Source organism: Myotis yumanensis, unplaced genomic scaffold (genome assembly GCF_028538775.1).
Source record: "Myotis yumanensis isolate MYYU_CA2020_CCGP unplaced genomic scaffold, mMyoYum1.0.hap1 SCAF_3, whole genome shotgun sequence".
NCBI lineage: Eukaryota > Metazoa > Chordata > Mammalia > Chiroptera > Vespertilionidae > Myotis > Myotis yumanensis.
Genome location: NW_027223754.1, coordinates 135,551,881 through 135,576,025, shown reverse-complemented (window position 1 = coordinate 135,576,025; position 24,145 = coordinate 135,551,881). Strand labels below are relative to the sequence as shown.

At 33.9% G+C, this 24,145-nt stretch overlaps 1 protein-coding gene across 3 annotated transcripts in view; it reads left to right on the top strand.

Moving 5' to 3' along the window:
- TMTC2 (transmembrane O-mannosyltransferase targeting cadherins 2) overlaps positions 1-24,145 on the top strand; it is a 413,884-nt gene that overhangs the window by 272,300 nt on the left and 117,439 nt on the right. For all 3 annotated transcript variants that reach the window (XM_070409633.1, XM_070409634.1, XM_070409635.1), the window contains exon 8: positions 18,039-18,160. In XM_070409633.1, the coding sequence (XP_070265734.1) occupies positions 18,039-18,160 (122 nt within the window). The remainder of the gene's footprint in view (positions 1-18,038; positions 18,161-24,145) is intronic.

Genomic DNA, 24,145 nt, shown 5'->3' with positions numbered 1-24,145 from the left:
TGGCTGTAATAGTAGTGTCAGCTTGAGGATTAATTGGGATAATGAAAGTAAAGTTATTAGATCAAATGCCCAACCTAGGAAGTGTTTATTTAGACTACTTCCACTGTGATCATTACCATTTCTGTGGATCTTTAAGCTCCAAATGCCAATGACCGTATTCTCTATCAGTTATTTTTCTATTTACCAATGTAAGTATTATTTCTCTATAGATAAGATTTTGTCATAGTGATGGCCTTACAGTCACTGCTGATTCAACAGGGATTCTACTTAGTTCTGTCCTAGAACTGCTGTATTTTCTCTAGAAGTTCATTTTCCCTTGTCCCTTAGCAACCATAGTCAAAATCCTTCTTTGATCAGTAACTATGTTAACCAAAAGTGAAACAGCTTACTCAGCTAATGCCCAGTTAACAAATTCATTACTAGTACTCCCTCTAAATTAAAATTGTCATGTTTAGGTTAGAGTTTCTTCTGTTTTTCTTATCATGGCATATTTTCCCCCTAGACTTAGTTAAAATTATTTTTATTTTAACACCCAGTACAGGTCTTTATTGAATCTCCATTTCTCTTTTATCTCAAAGTATAGGTGTATTTTAGAATCAGAGAATATTGACATTGGAAGACTCATATCTTAAAATCCTCTTAACATAATCACTTTTATTTTGCAAGATAAAAATAAACACTCAAAGTGTATGTTCAGAATTACACAGTTTGTATTAGAACCAGTATAGCTTTCTGACTTAAATTCAAGTGCTTTTCCTATTTAGGCTTCTGTATTACTGAAACTGGCATGTTTTGTACTGTGTCAATATAACTTTTCCTTACCTTTTTTAAAAGTCAGTGAAATGTATATATATATATTTCATAGATATATTTTTATTATATATCTACTAGAGGCCCGATGCACGAAATTAGTGCAAGGGGCTCGGCCCTCGCAGCCGTGGCTTGCCTCAGCCCTTGCAGCCCCAGCTTCATCTGGAAGGTTGTTCAGCGGTCCGGTCTAATTAGCATATTGTGCTTTTATTATTATAGAAGATTACATAGATATGTAACAAAAACCTCTTCATCTTAACAAAAAAGAATATTGTGATTTCATCACAGATGCATTAACTATGCAGGGTATTATTTTTTCTTTTCTTTTTAATGTAGGATAATTGCTGTCTACCCTCAATTTTTCTCTTCTTTCTCTATAATTATTTTCCTTAAAAATGTCCACTTAAACATTGTTTTTGAATAAGATTATGGGGAACAAAATTAGGCTGTAACTTCCAGTTACTTTTATCAGCTAGAGCCCTTTCAAACCCCAGTGGTCATTTTAAGCCTATTTACTATTTAAAATGAAATCACTCTGCTTTCTCAATGCAAAGTAATTGTTGGGTTTAATTACATAAGCAATTTAGGCCATTTCAGTTGGTAATTTATCCTGAGGACAAAGAGACATAATGTGTTACATGAAGTAAGAGAGAACCTAGAGTTACTGCTTTGTCATTGCAGCCTATAATCACTATGTTTAGAATAATTTTTGTGTGCAAAAATAATTTTTCTAAGTCACATATCCCCCACTCAGAACAAAGGTGATGGTGGTGTGAAATGGAAAGTTCCTGCTCTCAGAGAACTTTCTAGGAAATTTCACAATTGGTCTGGCGCTTGGTGCCTTCCCTTAATAAGGAAATGCCCATAAATAAAATGGAAAACTGTACTGCTTTAACCTTGAAAATATTTTGTCCATACTGATGTAGGCTTTGCTAAGTTGACTGGACAACATAAACCAAACCAAAGCAGACAAGCAAGGAAAATATCAAGCTTTTTTATTTCTAATGTGACACTAGTGTCAGTTTGCATACATATTCACATTTTGCTATTTTTAAAAAATTGTGCTCGTTTTGGGTAATATGCTTTTACCTTAGGGAAAGGTTATATACGTCTTCCAGGGGAATTGTGTGACAGTGACCCATTGCTCTTTATGCCTTGTTTGCCTTTATTTTGATCATACTATTTTGATTCTCTTATCCCTGATAATTTCCTAGTTTGTTTGTTCTTTATCCACATTGTTACTTTTAAAATCCTAACTCAGTATTGGGAAATATATTTTCCTTCATCAGCCTGCAAATAGCAGATCTTTTACTTCCATAGGTTTTCAATCAAAAAGATGTTTCTCATATTCTCTAATAAGAAGGGGGGAATATTGATTTAATTTTGTTTCATGAAAGTAGCTCTTTAATTATGGGAGATTTCCCCAATTTTATTGAGCTATTTTAAGTGAATGAGGAAAGAGCCATCGATAGGAAACACAGTGAATGTATTAGACCAATTTTTGGAGTTAAAAGCTTGTCCACGTTTTATAATTGTATTTTTTTGAAAAAGAAAATTGTGGAATGAGTTAATGGCTACCAGTGGTATTTAGATTCCTTACTACTATTCCTTAGTACTATTCCTTATTACCACTACTATTCAGGTAAGAAGAATTGACAAACGAGATGTCAAATGTACCCCTTAGAAAACAAAATGAAAAATGTTTACTTGTAAGTTTATCCTAACTCTACTCGACGTATGTACACTATAGGCTGTTTAGTTGTAGAATGGCTCTAAAAGAAGTTTATTTCTTTCTCAGCCTTCTGTGTGGCTGCTTTTTTAGCGGAATCATTTATTTTTGATAAACTCTTTACCTCACCTTGTTCCAGAATATATTTAGAGTAGAGATATTCAGAGTAAATTTTTGACATGATGCTTTACATCCTTCCTGTTTTCTTCTATGACTGCGTTTGGATCGATTGAGGCGTTTAGCATGCTGACTGTGAAAGAGATGGTTTTTAACTGTGTGAGATTTGAACTTCACATCTTTCAAGCATGGAAGCATTAACACTCCAGCAGTGTTAAGCTCTTTATACCCACCCGTTTCCCCTCTTGAGTTCTGGTGAATTTTCTACAATTGCTTCCATTGGCACTCTTGAAAATCAGTGTGTCAGCCCTATAAACATAAGTATGGTCTTACAACTGGATTAGCCATTGACCTGTGTACCTCCTGAATATTGACTTCTAATTTTAAAGGTAAATCTATTAATAACATTTTCATTTGTTCATCATCAGAAAGGGCAAGACCAGGAAACCAGTACTAGGTGTGAGGTTTAACAGTCCAGAAAAGGGAAATGTAACTTTGAGGGATTTTAGAAGTTCACTTTATAATATGTGGAGCCAGTGAGATAAGGAAATCATGAACTGTTGGCTGTATAGCAAAAAGAATAAATATATAAAATTTATGTACAAAATTTATAAAATGTTCTCCCAGAAGTTCACTTGTCATTATAAACTGTAGTGGTTTAATTTTTCTTTTTACTCTTCAGGCTTGATATAAATTTGACATTATGTGCCATGGTTGCAGACATTAGTTTGCTAGGCATTAGTCTATATACTACAAAGGTCTGCAGCATCCAGGTCAGCTGCATTAAATAGGTAATATATTTTGTTTAAAGTTTTAATTAAACCCAGGGCCTAAAGATATATGGTCCCTGTGGGGAGTTGTAACACTTTCATGGCAATAATAAGGCAATAATAATGGTTAGGTCTAATGTCACTTGCTTTCCTGGAAATATGATATGAGACAGTTGATTATATTTCATTGCTATTAAAACCACACAAGTCCACCTGTTAACATTAATTCTTACTTTTTCCTGTTTAATGGTAAAGGAAAAGATTGGTGCTTAAAGACTTTACTTATAAATTCAGTTATGAAAAAATGAATACACTAAAATTAATACTTAACTATATCTTTCTTATTCTTTGATTCCCAAATAGTTTCAATATGTTCTGCTTGGAAAATTTGTTTTCTGAGGCTTCAATAAAAATAAATGAAAAGAAAGTATACATTTTACTCTTTCTTTGGGAAATGTCCGAGGAATGAACCTTTTACTAAAGGTTGTAGGGTTGTCTCATCAAATTGAGGTGATATAATGTTATACTTAGAATTTTATTAACTAGATTTCAAAATCTGGCATTCTTAAAAGATGACTATTTTAGTGACTAGATGAAATGGACATAATCATGAGGGAGAAGACAATTTTGTATGAAGGATATAGTTTTTGTACATATTTAGAGTAGGCAAGTAATAAAAATTAAGTTAAAATTAAATATATTTTAGTGTTAAATATATTTAACTGTATATACTTAGCTATATGTGTACTTATGTCTGCTTTTCCTAATATATAAGGAAAACATTTTTTTTCTACATAAAAATCTCATTTAACTTCCCTAATGAGCTGTTCTTTAGTTTTAATTATATCTCCTGTAGAAACTATTGCTATACTCAAATTGAATAATGAGTTAAAATAGAACTTACAAAGTTTTGTTCCAGAATATGTCTTTTTTGCCCACGTGCTAATTATGGGTATTCATTTTTTGAACTGTCATTGAGTCGTATTTTCAAGTGTTCATTAAAAATAGGATGAATTTAATTAACATTAATATAAAATTATAGTATAAATAAATTATTCATTGCATATTATGGAGACATATTGCTTGCTCCAGAAATACATATGAAATGTATTCATAAGAAGATGTATGTAAAGCTGAAAATGTTTTTATTATATACACTTTTGACATTTGCCTGCAAATATTCAAGTCCTATTTCTCTGAATACTACTATTTTCATTAATTTTTTCCAGGCTAGTAGAATATTTACTTATTATTTTTTTCTTTTCTCTGGTATAAACCTTTTTGTAAAGTAAACACAATTTAGCATTTCCTTGATATTTCTAGTATTCTCTAATTAAGTTATATTAAGCCATTTCATTTACTCCAATGTAATTCTTTCTCTCTTCTTTATTTTTTATTGAGTTGAGAGAGAGAGAAAGAGAGACATCTATTTTGTCATTCCACTTATTTATGGATTCATTGGTTGATTCTTGTATGTGCTGTGACTGGGGATTGAAACTGCAACCTTGGTGTATTGAGATGAAACTCCATCCAACTGAGCTATCCAATCAGGGCCCATTGCAGTCTCTTGAGGACCGTATTATATTTTGAGGGAGAGGATCATCAACTCCACCAAAATACACAAGAATATACACCCCCCCCCCCTCCAGTTTACACCCCCCCCCCCCCCCCCCCCCCACACACACACACACAATCTCCCTTTTTCTTTTTTGGAAAATGCTGAGCATTTAATAGGATTGGCTCCAACAGTGGTTGATTGATTATTTTCAGTGATTTAGTTCTTCGAAAACATAAAAGGAATTGATTAGCCTAGAGAACTTCAGGATCCCCTGTTGCAAGTAGAGAAATATTGACACAGGATCCTGGCTTTTTTCCAAGTTAAATTTTGATGGCACATCAGTTATTTCCTGTATATAACTTCACACTAGAAATTAGCAACCTTTTCAACTTTCACCGAAGTTTAACCCCTTTCTTGATGTGTTTTACTTAATGAAATGTGTATTTGCTCCCCCCCGCCCCTTTCCTCTTTTGGGATTAAAACTATTCTTTCAGGCTTTAAGATTTCCCTTAAGTTTGATGCTACTGGACTTGGTGAAGTATTAAATACTGACCTTTTTCATAAGCCTCCTTAATTTTAAGATTTGGGTCATATTTCATTTTACTTCCAACTCCTCCACCCAAATGGAAAAGGTTATTGAAGTCTGTTGTCAGATACTAAATAATATCACTTATTTCTGTAATCATTTAAAATTCTTTATCTTTTTCTGCTCTGCACATTAGCTATTGAGGATTTCCTAATGGAATTAATATATTTAAGGCAGGTGGACTGTGTTATTTTTATAAAGATAAGGATATAAATATAAGAGATTCTCAAAATTTGACAGCCAATAGTTATAGTAAGTTTATGGTATAAATAATTTAACAAAGCCAGGCTTCCGAATGTTTCTGTGTTAATGCTAACACTGTGAAGTAAAAAGTGAGAATTAAAATTACAGCGAAGTTAAGCTCTTGAAATAATAGACTCCTAATGTCATGTGGTTCTGACAGACCACAGATTCTGGAAGAAGTATATACAGTGGGGCCTTGACTTACGAGTGTCCCGACTAACGAGTTGTTTGAGATACCAGCTGTCTCTCAGCCGATTTTTTGCATTGAGTTGATAGAGTAATTTGAATTAACGAGCTCCTTAACGAGCTCAGTCTCAGAACAAATTAAACTCGTAAGTCAAGGCCCCACTGTACTTGATAAAAATGTAACATCTAAATCCAAGTTGATATATAATGTGATCAAATATTTATCAGATATTTCTCAAACTCTTTTGAGCCAGAGGCTTCTGAACTTAGGTTGGAGGACTGATCATGAGATGAAGGGTTTTATGCCTGGTTCTACACATCTGAGTCTAGTTTGGGATTAGGAAGCTTATAATTGTCCAGTTAGGTCCTCCAGGTACATAAACAAGGGTGGGGGGAGTTTGGATAAATGAAGAATTGAGTACTAATCTATACTAATAAAAGAGTAATATGCTAATTAGACCAGGAGACCTTCCGAGGTCCTTCCAGACAAAGCCATGGTGGCAGGGCCAAGGCAGAGGCGGTTAGGGCGAGCAGGTCAGCGGGGTGGGGGGGCAGTTGGGGGCAAGCACGCAGGCAGGCAGGTGAGCGGTTAGGAGCCAGCAGTCCCAGATTGTGAGAGGAATGTCTGACTGCCGGTTTAGGCCCAGGGATTGGGCCTAAACTGGCAGTCGGACATCCCCTGAGGGGTCCCAGATTGGAGAGGGTGCAGGCCGGGCTGAGAGACACTCCCGCCCCCCCCCCCTCCGTGCATAAATTTCGTGCTCCGGACCACTAGTCTTAAATAAAGGAAATCAGTTTGTAAAAATTTTCTTCTTAAATTGACAAATTATAATTCCATAGCAATAAACATTTCAATAAGAATTTTATCAAAAAGTTGACAAAATACTTCCATAGTTTATCTGATAGACTTAACAGGAAAATAGAGAAAATGAGGGGAAGAATACAGTGGGCCCTGACTTACGAGTTTAATTTGTTCCGTGACGGAGCTCGTAACTCAAATTACTCGTATGTCAAATCATTAAAGTGAATGAGTGAGACAGGTGATGCTGGGCTGATGTTGTGGCGTTCACTGTGTCGTTCGCTGAGCCAACTAGCTGTGGGGTATCTGAAGCTGGCTCGTAACCCGAATTTTAGCTTGCAACTCAAAGCAAAAAATCGGGGAGAGACGGCTTGTATCTCGAAAAACTTATTAGTTGGGATACTCTAAGTCAAGGCCCCACTGTAATTTGTTGTACTCAATATTAATATAAAATATTAAAAGAAGCTGTAGTAACTAGAGCAGTGTTGTACTTGTATAAGAGAAAACCAGACAGAAGCAAGACCCTAGAAACAGATAAAAATCTACAAAACATTTTTGTAGGTAATAAATGTAGAATTAAATATTGGTAAGGGAAGGCAGTTCTTATAAAAGTTGATCTGGGATAATTGATTAAATGTTTGGGAAGAATAAAATCCTGTATTTGCCTCACACCATAGGGCAAAATGTATTTTCTATGAAATAAGTAGCCAGTTGTAATAATGAAATTATATAATTAGGAGAGAATGTATGACCCTATGATGAAAAAAATATTTTTTGTGCATAAAAGATAGTGATAAACCTACAAAGGAAAACTCAACTTGATTGCATACATAAAATTAAAATAGTCTGATACAAAAAACTATTTAAACCATCTTTTGCAATATCATAAAGGAAAGATAAATACAGAAATTAAAAAATGGTTTAAATTCATTAAATAATAACTTAAACATAAAAATATTCATGGGTAAAATTTTGTGAAAAAAATTGTGAAAATTTGTGCATTTTCATTAATCATTAAAATAAAAACTTTAAATGAAGCATTTTTATCTTTTCCAGTGGATATTTTAAAAAGCATTAGAACCTCATTTGATGAGGCTTTAAAAAAGTTGTTCTCATATACTACTTGTGGAAGTGAAGTATTTTATCTTAAATGTTAAATTTGCCAATGCTTTTTAGTTTGAGAATTCAGCTGCTACATATGTATTCTAAGGAAATCATAAGAGAAATGTAAATAAAAGGACATTAATAGGATGGTAATTCCTGAAGTTGGTATAGCACCTCCATAAAAATGTGGGAGGGGATTTTTTAAATAAACAAAAATTGAATATTGATCTTGAGTGAGAAAATTAAATTTTGGAAAAATTATCACATTTTTATTTAATATAGAAAAACACTAGAAAGAACCTAAATACTTATTCAAACTACCAAAATTTTATTAGTTATATAATTGATTTTTTCAGTATGTAAAATAAATTCTGGAAAAACACTAAAATTTACCAATTGCTATCTATGAGTGATAGAATTAATACAATGTAATAAAATTGTGATCTTTCAGACTTCCTATAATGAACAGATATACTTTTAATTAGATAGCAAATATATAAATATTTAAAAATAAAAAAAGGAATTATCAGGACTTGATTGGGATATAGTCACTCTTAAATATATTATCTAGAAAAATCCATGAACATAGCAGTTCTTTTTAAACTGACTAGGATATTGTCACTGATTTAAGTAATGAGTATAAATTACACAACATTGGTGGTTCTACAACTGATCATCTATATCATTTTGGAGACAAAGAAGTTATTTATTCTTAGCTCCTCATTTTGTAGGTGATAAAACCAAGGCCCTGTAAATAAATTACTTGTTCACAACCATACAGCTACTTAATAGTAAAGTAAAAATTTGAAACCCCATCATCTAACTACTATTTTGTTATATAATTCATAATTTAATGCTGCATCATAATTGTAAATGATTTCAACAGGTAGATGAAACAAATTAAATTAATCAACTAATTAAAATGGTTTACTTTATTTTAAAATTATGTGGCAAAATTAAATTCTAAAAAAAGAATTTAAAGTAGCATACAAAAAGAAATAATCATAAAAGTGTGAAGATTGGTAAAGTGATCCTGAAAAACAATGGCCAGCACATTAAAACACTAAGTATAAAGACCACCAAAGTAAACCTAATATCTTAAATGGAAAATAAACATTTCTGGAAAATGGAGGATTACCTGAGTGACCAGGTAAGTCCTCAAATTTGGAAAGCCTGGAAATTTGAAAGATTATCTAGAATGCCTGAAGTTCAGGCAAAGTACCCCAACATTTGGAGGATCGGCCATGAGATCCGTTCTCTGTATCAGCGTGGAGAGCCTGCGGTCGTCGTGTGGGGCCTGCTATGAGGGCTCCTTTTATTCTCGAGAGGCCAGAAAAGTGCTATAACCTCTGTGAGGCCTTTTGCAAAAATAGATGTTCCCTCCATTGTGCTGGGGTAGCATTTTTTTTTACAAACATACTTTTGAAACTTTTATAATTTCTTCAATGATAGCTAGGTATACCATGTGAGTCAGTGTTGTTCACACCTCTTGTACTCCTGTTCTGCTGTCAAAACATGTTCCTAACCACTTACCACCTTTATTATTATTTAGTTGATATTTTTTCATTCCAAACCATAACTATGAAGTCACATTTTTAAAGTAGGTTAAATGAAATTTATAAGTACTAATTTTTTTAAAAAGTTTTTGTGTCGTTTCCTGTGCATCTAAAAATTGAACTTGGAAAATGCTAATAAATATATTTATTTGTCACTAGATTACAGCAAGAACCATGCAGGCAGGAATGAGTGATATTAACTTTTATGTTTACCATCATATGCATAATCCATATGGTTAACCTAAATTGATATGTAAGATATTTATTCAATATTTTTTTAGAAAAAATTACTGTAAGGGGTGATCACTTTTGGTAAGGTTGGTCACAGAAGTTTTTTGTTTGTTTGTTTGTTTGTTTGTTTTTTAAATAGGGAATCTGGGGCAAGGAGAATTGGATGAAGATGGTCAAAACGTACAAATTTCTAGTTAAAAAAAGTACTGGGGTTGTAATGCACATGATGACTAGTTAAAACTGTTGTGTGATACATTTGGAAGTTGCTAGATCCTAAAAGTTCTCATCACAATGAAAAAAAAGCATTAAAAAAATCTCTTTTGTATCTGTATGAAATTATGGATGTTAACTAAACTTATTGTGGTCATCATTCATAATATATATGTCAGGGCATATGTGGAAACTTTAAACTCATACAGTGCTGTGCATTAATTATATCTCAATAAAACTGAAAAAAAGAGGGTATTCAAATCATATCTTAATTTAGAAGTATCTTGAGCAAGGGCAGGAGGAACAAAAGGAAACACTGGCAAATATGGGTTCTATGCCCCACTACATGCTCTACATGCTCAGCTGTCCAGACATCTGAGTCATGAGAATCAGTGAGATCTGGCCTCTTACATCATCAGTAGTCCAGATTTTTTCCCTTTAAGGAATAAGTTTTGCCTGGGTTATTTAGACACAAGCTTTTTAGGGAGGAAGGATGACATTATTTGTTTTACATCTGAAACTGGTTTATAGCTGCCTGAAGCCAACCTGGAGACAACCAAATCCCTTTTGTCCGTGCCTGAATCAGAAAGAAATCTGAGTGATAAACCTGATCACTACATCATTGCACAGCAGATCTTCTCATTCTGACGGAAGGGCCTCTATTATGTCCCTTTCATTTTTTGCAGGGTGAGAAGGAAAAATAATCATCATTGCTTTTTATTTTCCCCTCTTGGGGACTATAAACATTTTTTTTCTGTAATTGTAAGTTAAGAATTATAGTACCAGAGAAGATGACTTGACTTAGCCCCCTCCCTATACCCATTCCCAACCAAGTATCTTCATTTCCTTACTTATTAAATTTGCTGAACTTTCTTTTCCTGTGGCCACTTCTTTCATGGAATTTTTTATCATTTTGATCAAGCTTAAAGTATTACATATGTCATTCTCTCCTAAAACTGAATCCACTGACAGCACTTTTTGCAGTAACCAGATCCACTCTCTAATGATTGTTCATAGTATTTAGACAGAATGATATAGTGGAAAGAGTCAGGGAGAACTCTAATTTGAATCCTGACTCTGGCATTTGCTTGTTTTTGAATACTGAGCAAGTTGCTTAAACTCTTTTTCTTTCTTTCTTTTTTTTTAAATTTTTTTATTGGTTAAGGTATTACATATGTGTCCTTATCTCCCCATTACCCTCATTCTCCCCACTCATGCCCTTACCCCCCTGTTGTCTGTGTCCATTGGTTAGGCTTAAGTGCATGCATACAGTCCTTTGGTTGATACCTCCCCCTTACTCCCACCTTCCCCTTCCCTCTAAGGTTTGACGGTCTGATTGATGTTTCTCTGTCTCTGGATCTGTTTTTGTTCATCAGTTTATATTTATTATATTCCATAAATGAGTGAGATCATGTGATATTTATCTTTCTCTGACTGGATTATTTCACTTAGCATAATGCTCTCCAATTCTATCCATGCTGTTACAAATGGTAAGAACTCCTTCTTTTTTACTGAAGCGTAGTATTCCATTGTGTAGATGGACCACAGTTTTTTAATCCACTCATCTGCTGATGGGCACTTAGGCTGTTTCCAAATCTTAGCTATGGTGACTTGTGCTGCTATGAACATAAGGGTGCATATATCCTTTCTAACTGGTGTTTCTAGTTTCTTGAGATATATTCCTAGAAGTGGGATCACTGGGTCAAATGGGAGTTCCATTTTTAGTTTTTTGAGCAAAGTTTATACTGTTCTCCACAGTGGCTGAACCAGTCTACATTCCCACCAGCAGTGCACGAGGGTTCCTTTTTTTCTGCATCCTTGCCAGCACTTGTCATTTGTTGATAATAGCCATTCTGACAGGTGTAAGATGGTACCGCATTGTCATTTTGATTTGCATCTCTTGGATGATTAGTGACTTTGAGTATGTTTTCATATATCTCTTGGCCTTTCTTCTGTCTTCTTTCAAAAAGTATCTATTTAGGTCTGTTGCCCATTTTTTTATTGGGTTGTTTATCTTCCTTTTGTTAAGTTGTATGAGTTCCCTGTAAATGTTGGAGATTAAACCCTTATCAGTGATAACATTGGCAAATATTTTCTCCCATGCAGTGGGCTTTCTTGTTGTTTTGTTGATGGTTTCTTTTGCTGTGCAGAAGCTTTTTATTTTGATGTAGTCCCATTTGTTTATTTTCTCTTTAGTTTCCATTGCCCTAGGAGCAGTATCAGTGAAGAAATTGCTTCGGCATATGTCTGAGATTTTGCTGCCTGTGGATTCCTCTAGTTACTAGAGTCTAGTATTTTTATGGTTTCCTGTCTTATGTTTAAGTCCTTTCTCCATTTTGAGTTTATTTTTGTGTATGGTATAAGTTGGTAGTCTAGTTTCATCTTTTTGCATGTATCTGTCCAATTTTCCCAACACCATTTATTGAAGAGACTGTCTTGACTCCATTGTGTGTTCATGCCTCCTTTATCGAATATTAATTGAGCATAGTGGTTTGGGTCAATTTCTGGGTTCTGTATTCTATTCCATTGATCTAAATGTCTGTTCTTGTGCCAGTACCAGGCAGTTTTGAGAACAGTGGCTTTGTAATACAGCTTGATATCTGGTATTGAGATCCCACCTACTTTGTTCTTCTTTCTCAGGATTGCTGCAGCTATTTAGGGTCTTTTTTTATTCCAGATGAATTTGTGGAAAGTTCATTCTAGGTCTGTGAAATATGCTGTTGGTATTTTAATGGGGAGTGCATTGAATCTATAGATTGCTTTAGGTAGTATGGAAATTTTAATGATGTTGGAAACTAATGACAATAAAAATACAACTATCCAAAATCTATAGGACACAATGAAAGCAGTCCTGAGAGGGAAGTTTATAGCTCTACAGGCCTTCCTCAAAAAAAAAGAAAAATAAATCATCTAACTCTACAACTCAAAGAATTAGAAAGAGAGCAACAAGAAAACCCCAGAGTGAGCAGAAGGAAGGAGATAATAAAGATCAGAGCAGAAATAAATGACATAGAGACAAAAAAAAAATACAAAAGATCAATGAAACCAAGAGCTGGTTCTTTGAAAGGATAAAAAAGATTGATGAACCTCTAGCCAGGCTCACCAAGAAGCAAAGAGAGAGGACTCAAATAAACAAAATCAGAAATGAAAGAGGTGAAATAACAACAGAAGCAACAGAAATATAAAGGATTGTTAAAAAATACTATAAACAACTCTATTTTAACAAACTAGACAACCTGGAAGAAATGGACATATTCCTAGAAAAATACAATCTTCTAAAACTCAATCAGGAAGATTGTAAAAATCACAATAGGCCTATAACTATGGAAGAAGTTGAAGCAGTCATGAAAAAGCTTCCAGCAAACAAAAGCCCAGGGCCAGATGGCTTCATAGGGGAGTTTCACCAAACATTCAAGGAAGAACTAAAACCTATCCTCCTCAGATTATTCCAAAAAATTCAAGAGGAAGGACCACTTCCAAGCTCATTCTATGAAGCCAGCATCACCCTAATTCCAAAACCAGATAAAGACAACACAAGGAAAGAGAATTACAGGCCAATATCCCTCATGAACATAGACCCCAAAATACTCAACAAAATCTTAGCAAATCGGATCCAGCAGTATATCAGAAAGATAGTACACCATGACCAAGTAGGATTTATCCCGGGGATGCAAGGATGGTACAATATCCGCAAATCAACAAACGTGATACATCACATAAACAAATTGAGAGATAAAAATCACATAGTCATGTCATTTGATGCAGAAAAAGCATTTGACAAAATTCAACACCCATTTTTGATAAAAATTCTCAGCAAGGTGGGAATAGAAGGATCATACCTCAACATAATAAAAGCCAAACCCACAGCCAACATCATACTCAATGGGCAAAAACTAAAACCATTTCCCCTAAGAACAGGAAAAAGAGAGGGATGCCCACTCTCACCACTCCTGTTCGACATAGTACTGGAAGTACTAGCCATTGTGATCAGACAAGAAGAAGAAATAAAAGGCATCCAAATTGGAAAAGAAGTAAAACTGTCCTTATTTGCAGATGACATGATACTGTACATAGAAAACCCTAAAGACTCCATCAAAAAATTATTAGAGTTAATAAATGAATTCGGCAATGTAGCAGGATACAAAGTTAATGCCAAGAAATCTATGGCATTTGTATACACCAATAGTGAACTTACAGAAAGAGAGACTAAAAAAGCAATTCCATTTATGATCGCACCAAAAAAATTAAGATACCTAGGAATAAATAACTAAGGAGGTAAAATACCTATACACGGAAAACTACAGGACACTGGAAAAAGAGATAGAGGAAGACATAAATAGATGGAAGAACATATTGTGTTCATGGGTTGGTAGAATCAAGTTGCTTAACCTCAGTAAGCAGCAGTCACTTCATTTGTAAAATGAGACAGATATTAATTGCAGTGTAGGCATACTGTAAAAATATGAGATAACATATTAAAGACCTTAGTAGGTAGTCAATAAATAATAAATTTTATTTGATAGGCAGCTTGATGCAATGGAAAAAAACATGGGCTTTAGGGCCATTCAAACCTTTTTGGATGGGATTTCTACTTGTCCTCCTGCAAGTCACTTATCATACCTGAGCCTCCTTCTCATCCATAAAATGAGTATTCTAACTCTTACTGTGAATGAGAAATGAAATATGAAGCCCCTACCTTGTCAGTACTTGTTTATTGCTTAAATCTTTATTGAGTTACCATTTAAACACATTTAAATTGATACATGACCATTTTCTTGCGTTTTAGGTTTTGCATCTTGATTTTATTACCACTTTTATGGACTGTTTTTGTGTTGAAGTTCCCCTTAGAACTAAAGTGCATCTCAGATGCTAAATATTTCCCCCTTAAGAAATGAGTAACGTCTGCGGCAGCAGCATTTTTAAAGGTCATCCATGGATTATTATTGCTCTTCCTTATTCCTTTAATTCAAGAGATAAGCCCAAGGCAAAGTGAAAAAACTCCATGGCAAATTATCACAGACTAGAAAACAATTTTCTTGTAGTAAGAAAGCGAGTGTAATTTTCACCTGAACCAGAGCAGCAGAAAGTTTGTGATTAGTCTGCAGCAGCTGGGTGAAGCAGTGTGCTCTGAGGCCAGACAGGCCTGGGCTGAATCACAGCTTTACAGTTTCCACATTTATGAGTCTTTGTGTTTTATTTAGCCACTATGCTGCTCACTTTCCTCATTTGCCAAATCCAGGTAATGACATTTCTTAATAAAAAATGAGATGCATATATAAGGCAACTAATAGACTGAAAACATGTTTCATTTTACAAACCTACTCTGAATAGTTGGTAGTTACTGAATGGTGGTAATTAGTTAAGGCTTCTTGAGGGAAATGAGGAAACATTTTGCATGCCCAAAGATGCAGAATGTGAGGCGTGGGAACACATAAATCAGACATTTACCCATCCCCCAGCTTGCTATTCTGATTCATAGTAAACTTCAGTGAATTATTGTCATTGAAATCATTTTTATTACTGAAATATAATGAGTGGTTATATAAATATTTTCTAAGTTGTAATGAATAATACCCAACTAGGTTGGCTATGTACATTTTTCATATATTTTCCAAGATGCATTATTAGATTATATTTTCTATTTCTAGTCCTTTGATATTTCTCCATGTCACAAGCTTTACAAACTAATAATTGCTTATGAGTTTTGACTGAAGACAATGGGCCAGCCATGAATTATTTAGTAAATTAATAATATTTCATTTCAAAAGTAGGTTTTAATAATGATAGATTTCTGACTTAGAAAGAAAGTACGCTGTCTGAAGTGATTTTCAGACATCATCAACTTAAATATAGATATTTGAATCTCAAGCTCTATGGCATTGTGGTTCTCTTGCATTCTTTTACTAGACAGACAACCTACTGTTATTATTCTACAAATTAATTGGATTTTTTATAAATAAAAAGTAGAAACTATATTAAATGCAATGATTGTACAACTTCTAAAAAGTGACTTATGAACACTTGAAGATCCAAAGTAGAATTTCAGGTTGGTTCCAAAGAACCTGAAAACAGGCCCATTTTCAGCTGTAACTGTGATGTTAGTATGTTTTCTGCTGGCTTTAGAATACATTTTAGAGATAAATATTTGAATACAATTTACCATTAATTCCTTTAAAAATTTCAGTACTTTAGAGATTGTGCATCCTAAATTATATCTAGAATGGTTTTAATGTGAAGAGCAGTTCACTTTTCCTAAGAAAAATTACTATTTTCTTTATTTGGGAACATTTGTTAGTTTGTCATGGCAAAAAAAAATAAAATATAACTTTGACAGCATTTCAGTTTTTATAAAGATATTGTAACAAAAAATAATATAGTTATTACAGAAAATTAAAAAATTTATTCCTAATCATACCAGTCTAACAACTGTGAGCATTTTGTGTATTTCATTGCAGTCTTCGGCCTTTACTTCAGTAGTTCTTGCATCTCACCCCAAGCATGAGATTGAATCTAATCAAATTCTTTTAAAGTGGGAACACGTTTTAGGTTTGGTAAAACAACACAAAACGTTTTCTAGCTATTATTTTCATGATAGTATAATTTAAGGACTATTCTCAGAACTAGAAACACATAGATGTATGTAAGTAGATACATACATATACTTTTCACAATATTTTTTACTGACCAGTTGAGCCAGGGGCACTCAAAAGGTCAGGAGACTCAAATTAATTCAATTCATCAAACATATTAGTATTGACAATGCTGTACTGATCGAAGGAGAATATGGTTAAAATAAAAGGAAGCTAGCTCATCCTTGATATAAGGATATACAATCAATGTAGGTAATACATATAGAAAAAACAACTGATTTTGAGTATACATGGAAAAAGCTATCATAATGATGATAAGTTAAGCTGTAAAAGTCTGCTTGAAAAATAATGCAGGTTACCAGTCTATTGCTTGGCCTCAGAAACTGAGTAGCTTCTACATTTGCAGTGCTTATTAAAGCTACAATATTTAACTTAAATACATACATTATCTTAAAATATAATTTTTCCATTGGGTGATTGTTCTCCATAATCATATAAGGGAGAGAGGCATTATAATCAAAGAGCAACTGCTATACTTTTGGCATTATTTCCAATTATTTTCCTCTTACTTAGCTATTAGTAAAATGTTATTTGTTAGGTAAAATTTATATAAACTTGCCGAAACCGGTTTGGCTCAGTGGATAGAGCGTCGGCCTGCGGGCTGAGAGGTCCCGGGTTCGATTCCGGTCAAGGGCATGTGCCTGGGTTGCGGGCACATCCCCGGTGGGGGATGTGCAGGAGGCAGCTGATCGATGTTTCTCTCTCATCGATGTTTCTAGCTCTCTCTATCTCTCTCCCTTCCTCTCTGTGAAAAATCAATAAAATATATTAAAAAAAAAAATTTATATAAACTTAAAGTAATAACAGATGCCTCAAAGGCCTCAGACTAGCTTTAGAGTTGGTGCTGGGCATCATACACAATTTGTCATATACTTATTAGATTTAAAGATGAAAGTGGTAAAGTTTGTTTACTTATTAAAATATAAAGTGCAAATAATTCTGAAAAAATCTAGCATTAATGCATAATCCATAAGTTTGTCATTCCTTCATTTAATCTTACTTTCTCAATGCAGTTGTAAACCTTAGAGGGTAGGACCCTAAACTTCTCTCCTCTGGATCCTGCATAAAGCTCTTCAATTAATAGTTATATTATAAATGCTTGTTTCTAAAGGAATGAATGAATATGAATTAAAAAAGCAAATGATTATACATAAGAAAGAACACTTATTTTAAGAAACACACACACACACACACACACACACACACATAAATGGTGACAAATCACATATACTTGAGAATCAGATGTTCCTAGATTAAAAATTAAAGTTTTACCACTTAGTAAACTTTTTATTTTAGCCATTTCACTTAATTTCTCCAAACATGTTTTCTCTTCTGTAAAATGGAATGATGACGACTTGTAGCGAATAAAATGACATAGCAGATGAAAATACTGGAAATGTCACGGGATATAAGCATGGTGATGCGATGCTGTTGCAAAGGCTGTCGGAGAGCTGTGTCCTCAGATTAATTTTCACGCTTCATTTTCCAGGTGAAGCGTACATGCGGTTAAGCAAACTCCCGGAGGCAGAGCACTGGTACATGGAATCACTGAGATCCAAGACTGACCACATTCCTGCTCATCTCACCTATGGGAAACTCCTAGCTCTAACGGTGAGTATCTACCTTCCTCACCCTTTAGAAATTGGTTTTCTCCATACAGACCGAGCTACATGTGGTTTGAGGTGCTGGTTCTTAGCCAGTTGACTCATAATGATAGCAACACTAAGTTAGAACCCTATATAGAAAATGTGGAAAAAAGTATTTCTTTGACTGTGGGGTTTGCTTTATATAAAATTTGACATGTCATGATCCCTGATGTAACTTAATGAAAACATATAATTGGAGAATCCCCAATTTGTGGTTACATAATGAATTGTCATAATAACAATATTTGTGCAAAGATTATGTTATTATGTTACTATAGTTCTACAAGCCAATATTAACCCCAAACTGGCAGTAATGTAAAACTAAGTCTAATTCTTTTAAAATAGGCAAACTGGTGTGGTGTGTGCATCAGTAGCACCTGGAATTTCTTCTAACTGAAATTATTATAAAAGAAGTGGAGCCACCATTTGGCCTCTCATTATGTGACAAGCACTCTTAGAGGCCAAGTTCCATGAAAGTGGTGTTAGTTTGAGCACAAGAAATTGCTGATATTCTACTCTTATTACTTACAAATGTCAAAATTTCATGTGTTTCAAAGTATTGTTAATATTTTTATTTGATACAACAGATGATTGTCCAAAATATGTGAAGTTTCTGAGCTCATCCAACTACTCAATAGAACTAGCCTTCAATCCTAATCTGAATCTATTACCTATACTGCTTTAGTTATATCACCTGATCTTTCTCCAATATTAATAAAAATAAATGAATATAAGGAACACAGAGCAAAAGGTCAGGAAACTGATTCCTAAGTGAGTTCATAGAAATGTATCTTATAATTATTTAAAAGTAATAGCATTTACTTTCTCACAGAAGATGCTAGATTAAACACTTAAAATGTATCTATTCTAAGATATCACTAAAATGCTATTAGAGAAATTATATGGGCAGACTAAGTAACCAGAAAACATCTCACTAAAAAAAAGTCTAGAAATGCTAAATAAAATATAACACATACCCTCTTAATGCATAGCTGAGCTCAAAAAGTAGTAAGAGAATTTTCCTGTAGCTAGAAATGAAAGAACTAAACACCATAACAGTAAACAGCGGACTATCATGTAACTGATTTGGGATAGTTTATCGCTTATGACAACCTGTGGGAAGGGAAGAGGTGTTTTGTTTGTTTGTTTGTTTTTGTTCTTGCTGGAATAAGAGACAAAGCTCCAGATTGGGTGGAAGGCTAGGAATTAGATGCCTAATAAAGCAGATAAATTTATATTCTTAGTGAAAGGGTAATACAGACTAAGATTGCATACTGATACGAGAAAGTAGCCTGTCTCAGCATGGGATCTGAATGGAGAATGAAGGAAGTCTTTGCTGGGAGTTTATCCTAAGTCCTTTTCCTACCAAGCTTTGGGTTTTGAATTTACTTTATTGCATAATCAGGGAATTTCTAGGCCAAGAAATTAAATAAAAAGTCAGCCCACTGAAAGCTTTTGCCAAATAAATTATGGATGTCCTTCAAAAAAACAATTGAATCTAGAAAGAATTACTTAGTGAGGTATGGAAAGAATGGTAAACAAAGTAATGGTTATTATGTTGGTAAATTAGAATAAACTTTTACTGAATAAAAGATTGAAAAAGAATAATCTCATGGGAACGATCAGAGTGAGAGAAGAGATGATAGCTAAATTGATTTTGGAAGTCAGAAAGTGGAAGGAGATATTACAACTGATTTCTCAGAGCTGGCTTTGGGATGGGATAACAATGAAAAGATATATTACATACTCAGAAAGAAACCTGGGGAGACCACTCAAGATTTTGAGGCAGCCAGCTTAGAAGAGAGTTAAAGAGCATAAAATGAGGTAATCAGTTATAATGTATGGAGCAGTCAGACCTCTCCCCCATGTACACATGCCCCAACCAGGCACTTCACCTGTACGGCAAGGGGAAGGAGGCTCACGGTGGCAGAGCTGTTGAATAATAGAGGTCAGTTCTCAGCAACAGCTTGCGCAATTGAAAGTGGAATGAAAGGGACTGAAAAGAAGATTGAGTGAATGTCTTCCAGTGGATACTCGATTGTCAGTACCCTCCCCTACCACATGCAGAACACCAACAGCACAGAGTTTATACTCCACCAGCTACCCCACCTCACCACCCCACACACATCCCGCCTCCCAAGAAATTGTTTAATTCTTTTCTAGAGAAACTGATCGTTGTAAAAAAACCATTTCCACATACCTACTTTTGATAGTTCCTAAAGCAGATACACAGAAGTGAATCTGTCTAGTCTAGGAAGCACATCTATGCCTAAGGAACATCATTCAGCTTTTATTTAACTTACTGCTAAGTATCAATAGGCGGATGGCCTGGCCAGATGGCTCAGTTGGTTGGAGCATTGTCCATACACCAGAAGGCTGTGTGTGGGTTTGATTTCCGGTCAGGGCATATACCTAGGTTGCAAGTTCGATCCCTAGTAGGGGGAGGGAGAGAATAGGGGAGGCAAATGGCAATGTTTGTCTCATACATGATGTTTCTCTCTCTCTTTGTCTCTCTTACTCTCTCTCTGTGTCTGTCTCTATCTCGGTCTCTCTCTCTCTCAAATCACTAAAAATCATGGTATCAGGTGAGGATTTAAAAAACATTTATATATGCACAACCACGGATCACAAATTATAATATAAAAGCTTCAAATGTAAAAGATTGGAACTGATACAAATTATTATGAGGACAATGAAAGAAAGAAGAAAAACCGTTTCTTAAATTGTTAGAAAGAGATGGCAGTGAAGTATTTCATGAAGCAGGATGTCATTAAAACATAAATAATGAAAAATGATAAAGAGCTTTTAAAAACACTAATACAAAAAGATATGTGCACCCCTATGTTTATTGCAGCATTATTTACAATAGCCAAGATATAGAAACAACATAAGTGCTCATCAATAGACCATTGGAGGAAGGAGATGTGGTATAAATACACAATGGAATGTTACTTGGCCATTATAAAGAATGAAATCTTACCATTTGCAACAACATGGATGGACTTAGAGGGTATTATGCTAAGTGAAATATGTCAGACAAAGAAAGACAAATACCATATGATTTCACTTATATGTGGGATCTAAAGAGCAAAATAAATGAACAAACAAAATAGAACCAGATTCATAGATGCAGAGAATAAATTAATGATTGCCAGATGGGAGGAGCTGAAAGGGCTGGATAAAAAAAGGTGAAATGATTAAGAAGTACAAAGTGGTAATTACAAAATAGTTACAGGGATATAAAGTAAGTATAGGGAATATAGTCACTAATATTATAATAACTATGTATGGTGCTAAGTGGGTTGTAGAATTATTGGGGGGCAATCACTTTGTAAAGTATATAATTGTTTAACCACTATGTTGTACACTGGAAGCTAATATCTATATTATAAAAAGCCTGTGGTCGTGACACCATAATGGCTGGGCCTCTAGTAAGATAATATTGAATGTAAGCCATCATTGAAAATAAATAAATACATAAGTAAAATAAAAAATATGATATCAAAACAATTTTCATTTGAAGGATAGGAGAATAAAGGTGAAGAAATATTTCCATATAAAAACAAAAGGAAAAGAAAATAAAATTAAGAAATTATGAAAGAAATCAATATAAGGCTCAACAGAAAAAAAATAGAGAAAGGAAAAAGAGAACATTACTTAAAGTTTATGGGGACAAGTTGCTATTTCTTCCATTTAGAGGTTATAATATATTGAGTTATTAGAAAATCAGAAAAAAACAATCAGAAAAAATTGTTTTAACTTATGAAAACCATTTTAATTTATTATTTTGATAGTATGATAATTCATATAGCTCCACTTAAGAATATAATTCATCTACATCACTTGCCCCAAATACTATCTTTGAGATGTTCTTAAGGATTTCAACTGGCATTATTTTTAATTAAATTGATAAATGACCACCTTTGAAAAATATTGATACAAGTATAAGATGCCTGAGTTTCAAAAATGAAGAAAAGGTCACTTAGAAAAAAAAATTTGATCGTTTAAATGTACTTAGTTCTGAATATACCTAGAGTCTGACACTACTTTGGCTGTATAAACAGTATATTCTTTTTTTCCAAGCTCTTCTTTTCAAGCCTTAATATTTTAAGTTTCCTGTACCAAAAATATGATTTTACAGGCTGCTTTATTTTTTATAAGGCATTTTTAAAAAATGGGATTTAGAAATTTTAACTCACTTAAACATATGGAAGGGAAGGAAAGACTTGTGTATTACAATCCAAATTTTAATTCCCCCACACCACCCAAACTTTTATAGTTTCCGATTTGCTGATTAGATGAAATACAAACCCTATTATGGAATGACTTGAAATCACAGTGCCAAAACCTCACAACTGTCTTTAACAGTTTCTTTTTGAATTATGAGATTTGGCAAATTTCTGATCCCAGTGGATTGCTTTTGTCTAAATTTGGGTTTCTTGGCCTGGGAACAGGCCCTTGACTTAACATGAAATTGGCAAGGTGAAAAATGCCACACATTTTGACTTCTGAATGCTTTATATATTAAATATTGTAAAATAGAATTGTCTATTAGTCTCAAGAGAAGAGAAATAAAGATGGAGTGGTGTTTTTATTGTTTTGTCAAAACTGACCAAAGGTAAATATGTAAAAATGATATTCAACTATATTAGACAGACTATAGAGTAGGATTTCATATAAAATTATATTTTTATTCGACAAATAAAAAACAGATTATTGGTGCCTTTATTATAGCCAGTGGAGTGATTCACTTAGTACTTTTTGGTACAGATTTTTCTTTAAGAATTTGTATAGTATTTACAGTATTTAGAAAAGTTTAAAATGATTTATCATCTCCCAGAATGTATGAAAAATGTCCTTTTTCTCTCTCTACCTGCTCAGATTTTATTTCCTCGGTGAAGTCTTGCCCAAGTCTTTCAAGCAGTTGTTTTTTTCCTTTCTCTGTGCTTCCGTACCATGGTCTCATTATCTTTATAATAGTGCTTCCAGATTGAATGGCAGAAATAAATCTATATCTGCCTTTTGTCCCTAGACATGGGACAGGAATTAAGTCTTACCTTTTTATCTCTTCAGGCAATTCACTACCTTGGTAATTACACCTATAACTTCCTTGTGCATTTCTCTTTTTAAGTTATTTAAGGGCTGGATACATAACTTTTGACTATTTTTATTTTCTTAGCCCAATTCTCATTCCTTTCATTTGGTCAACACATGTATTGAGACTTATTACTCCATGCTAGGCATCACTCTAATTCCCAATGATATGTTCTGAATAAATGAAAGAGAATGGCATGATTATAGGTTGCACGCAGAGTAATCTTCCAAGACCCTAGAAGGAGAGTCTGGTCTTGATATCTGTTATTCTGTGAAGCTTTAAAATGAATATCCTCCTCTTTTTATACATAAGGACACTGAGTTTTAAAGATTTAAGGCACATCCCCAAGAATAATTTAGCTACTAAGTAGAATTCGATACAGCATCGATGTTTTCTGAATTGAACATCATTAATTTTCACTCTATATTACATAATTTTAAGTGTGGAGCCTTTTTCCCCTTGTTATACCTGATAGGAGATTGTAAAAGTAAGCGAGGATTTCCTGTCTCTCCCTTTTTATAACTCATTTTTAGATATTACCTCTATATACTAGGTTAGTTTGAGTGGTTCAACAGATTTTTATTATTAAGCATCATAGGTCATGAACTTAGGACTTCTGTTTTTGGCTGTTGGCACTTTTAGGTCCTACATTATAACAAAATACAAATTTTCCCAGGTACTCTAGGGAGTAGTTCTGCCTTAGGGTCACTGTTCTTGTCCATATTTAAATATACCGTAGTTGGGCCTGGGTGACATCTCTTTAAAATAACTGGAACTTTTTATACCAACATCATGTCCAATTAAAATACTATACAGGGGCACTCTGTAAAATTGTGTTTTATTTCTTGTTTGAAC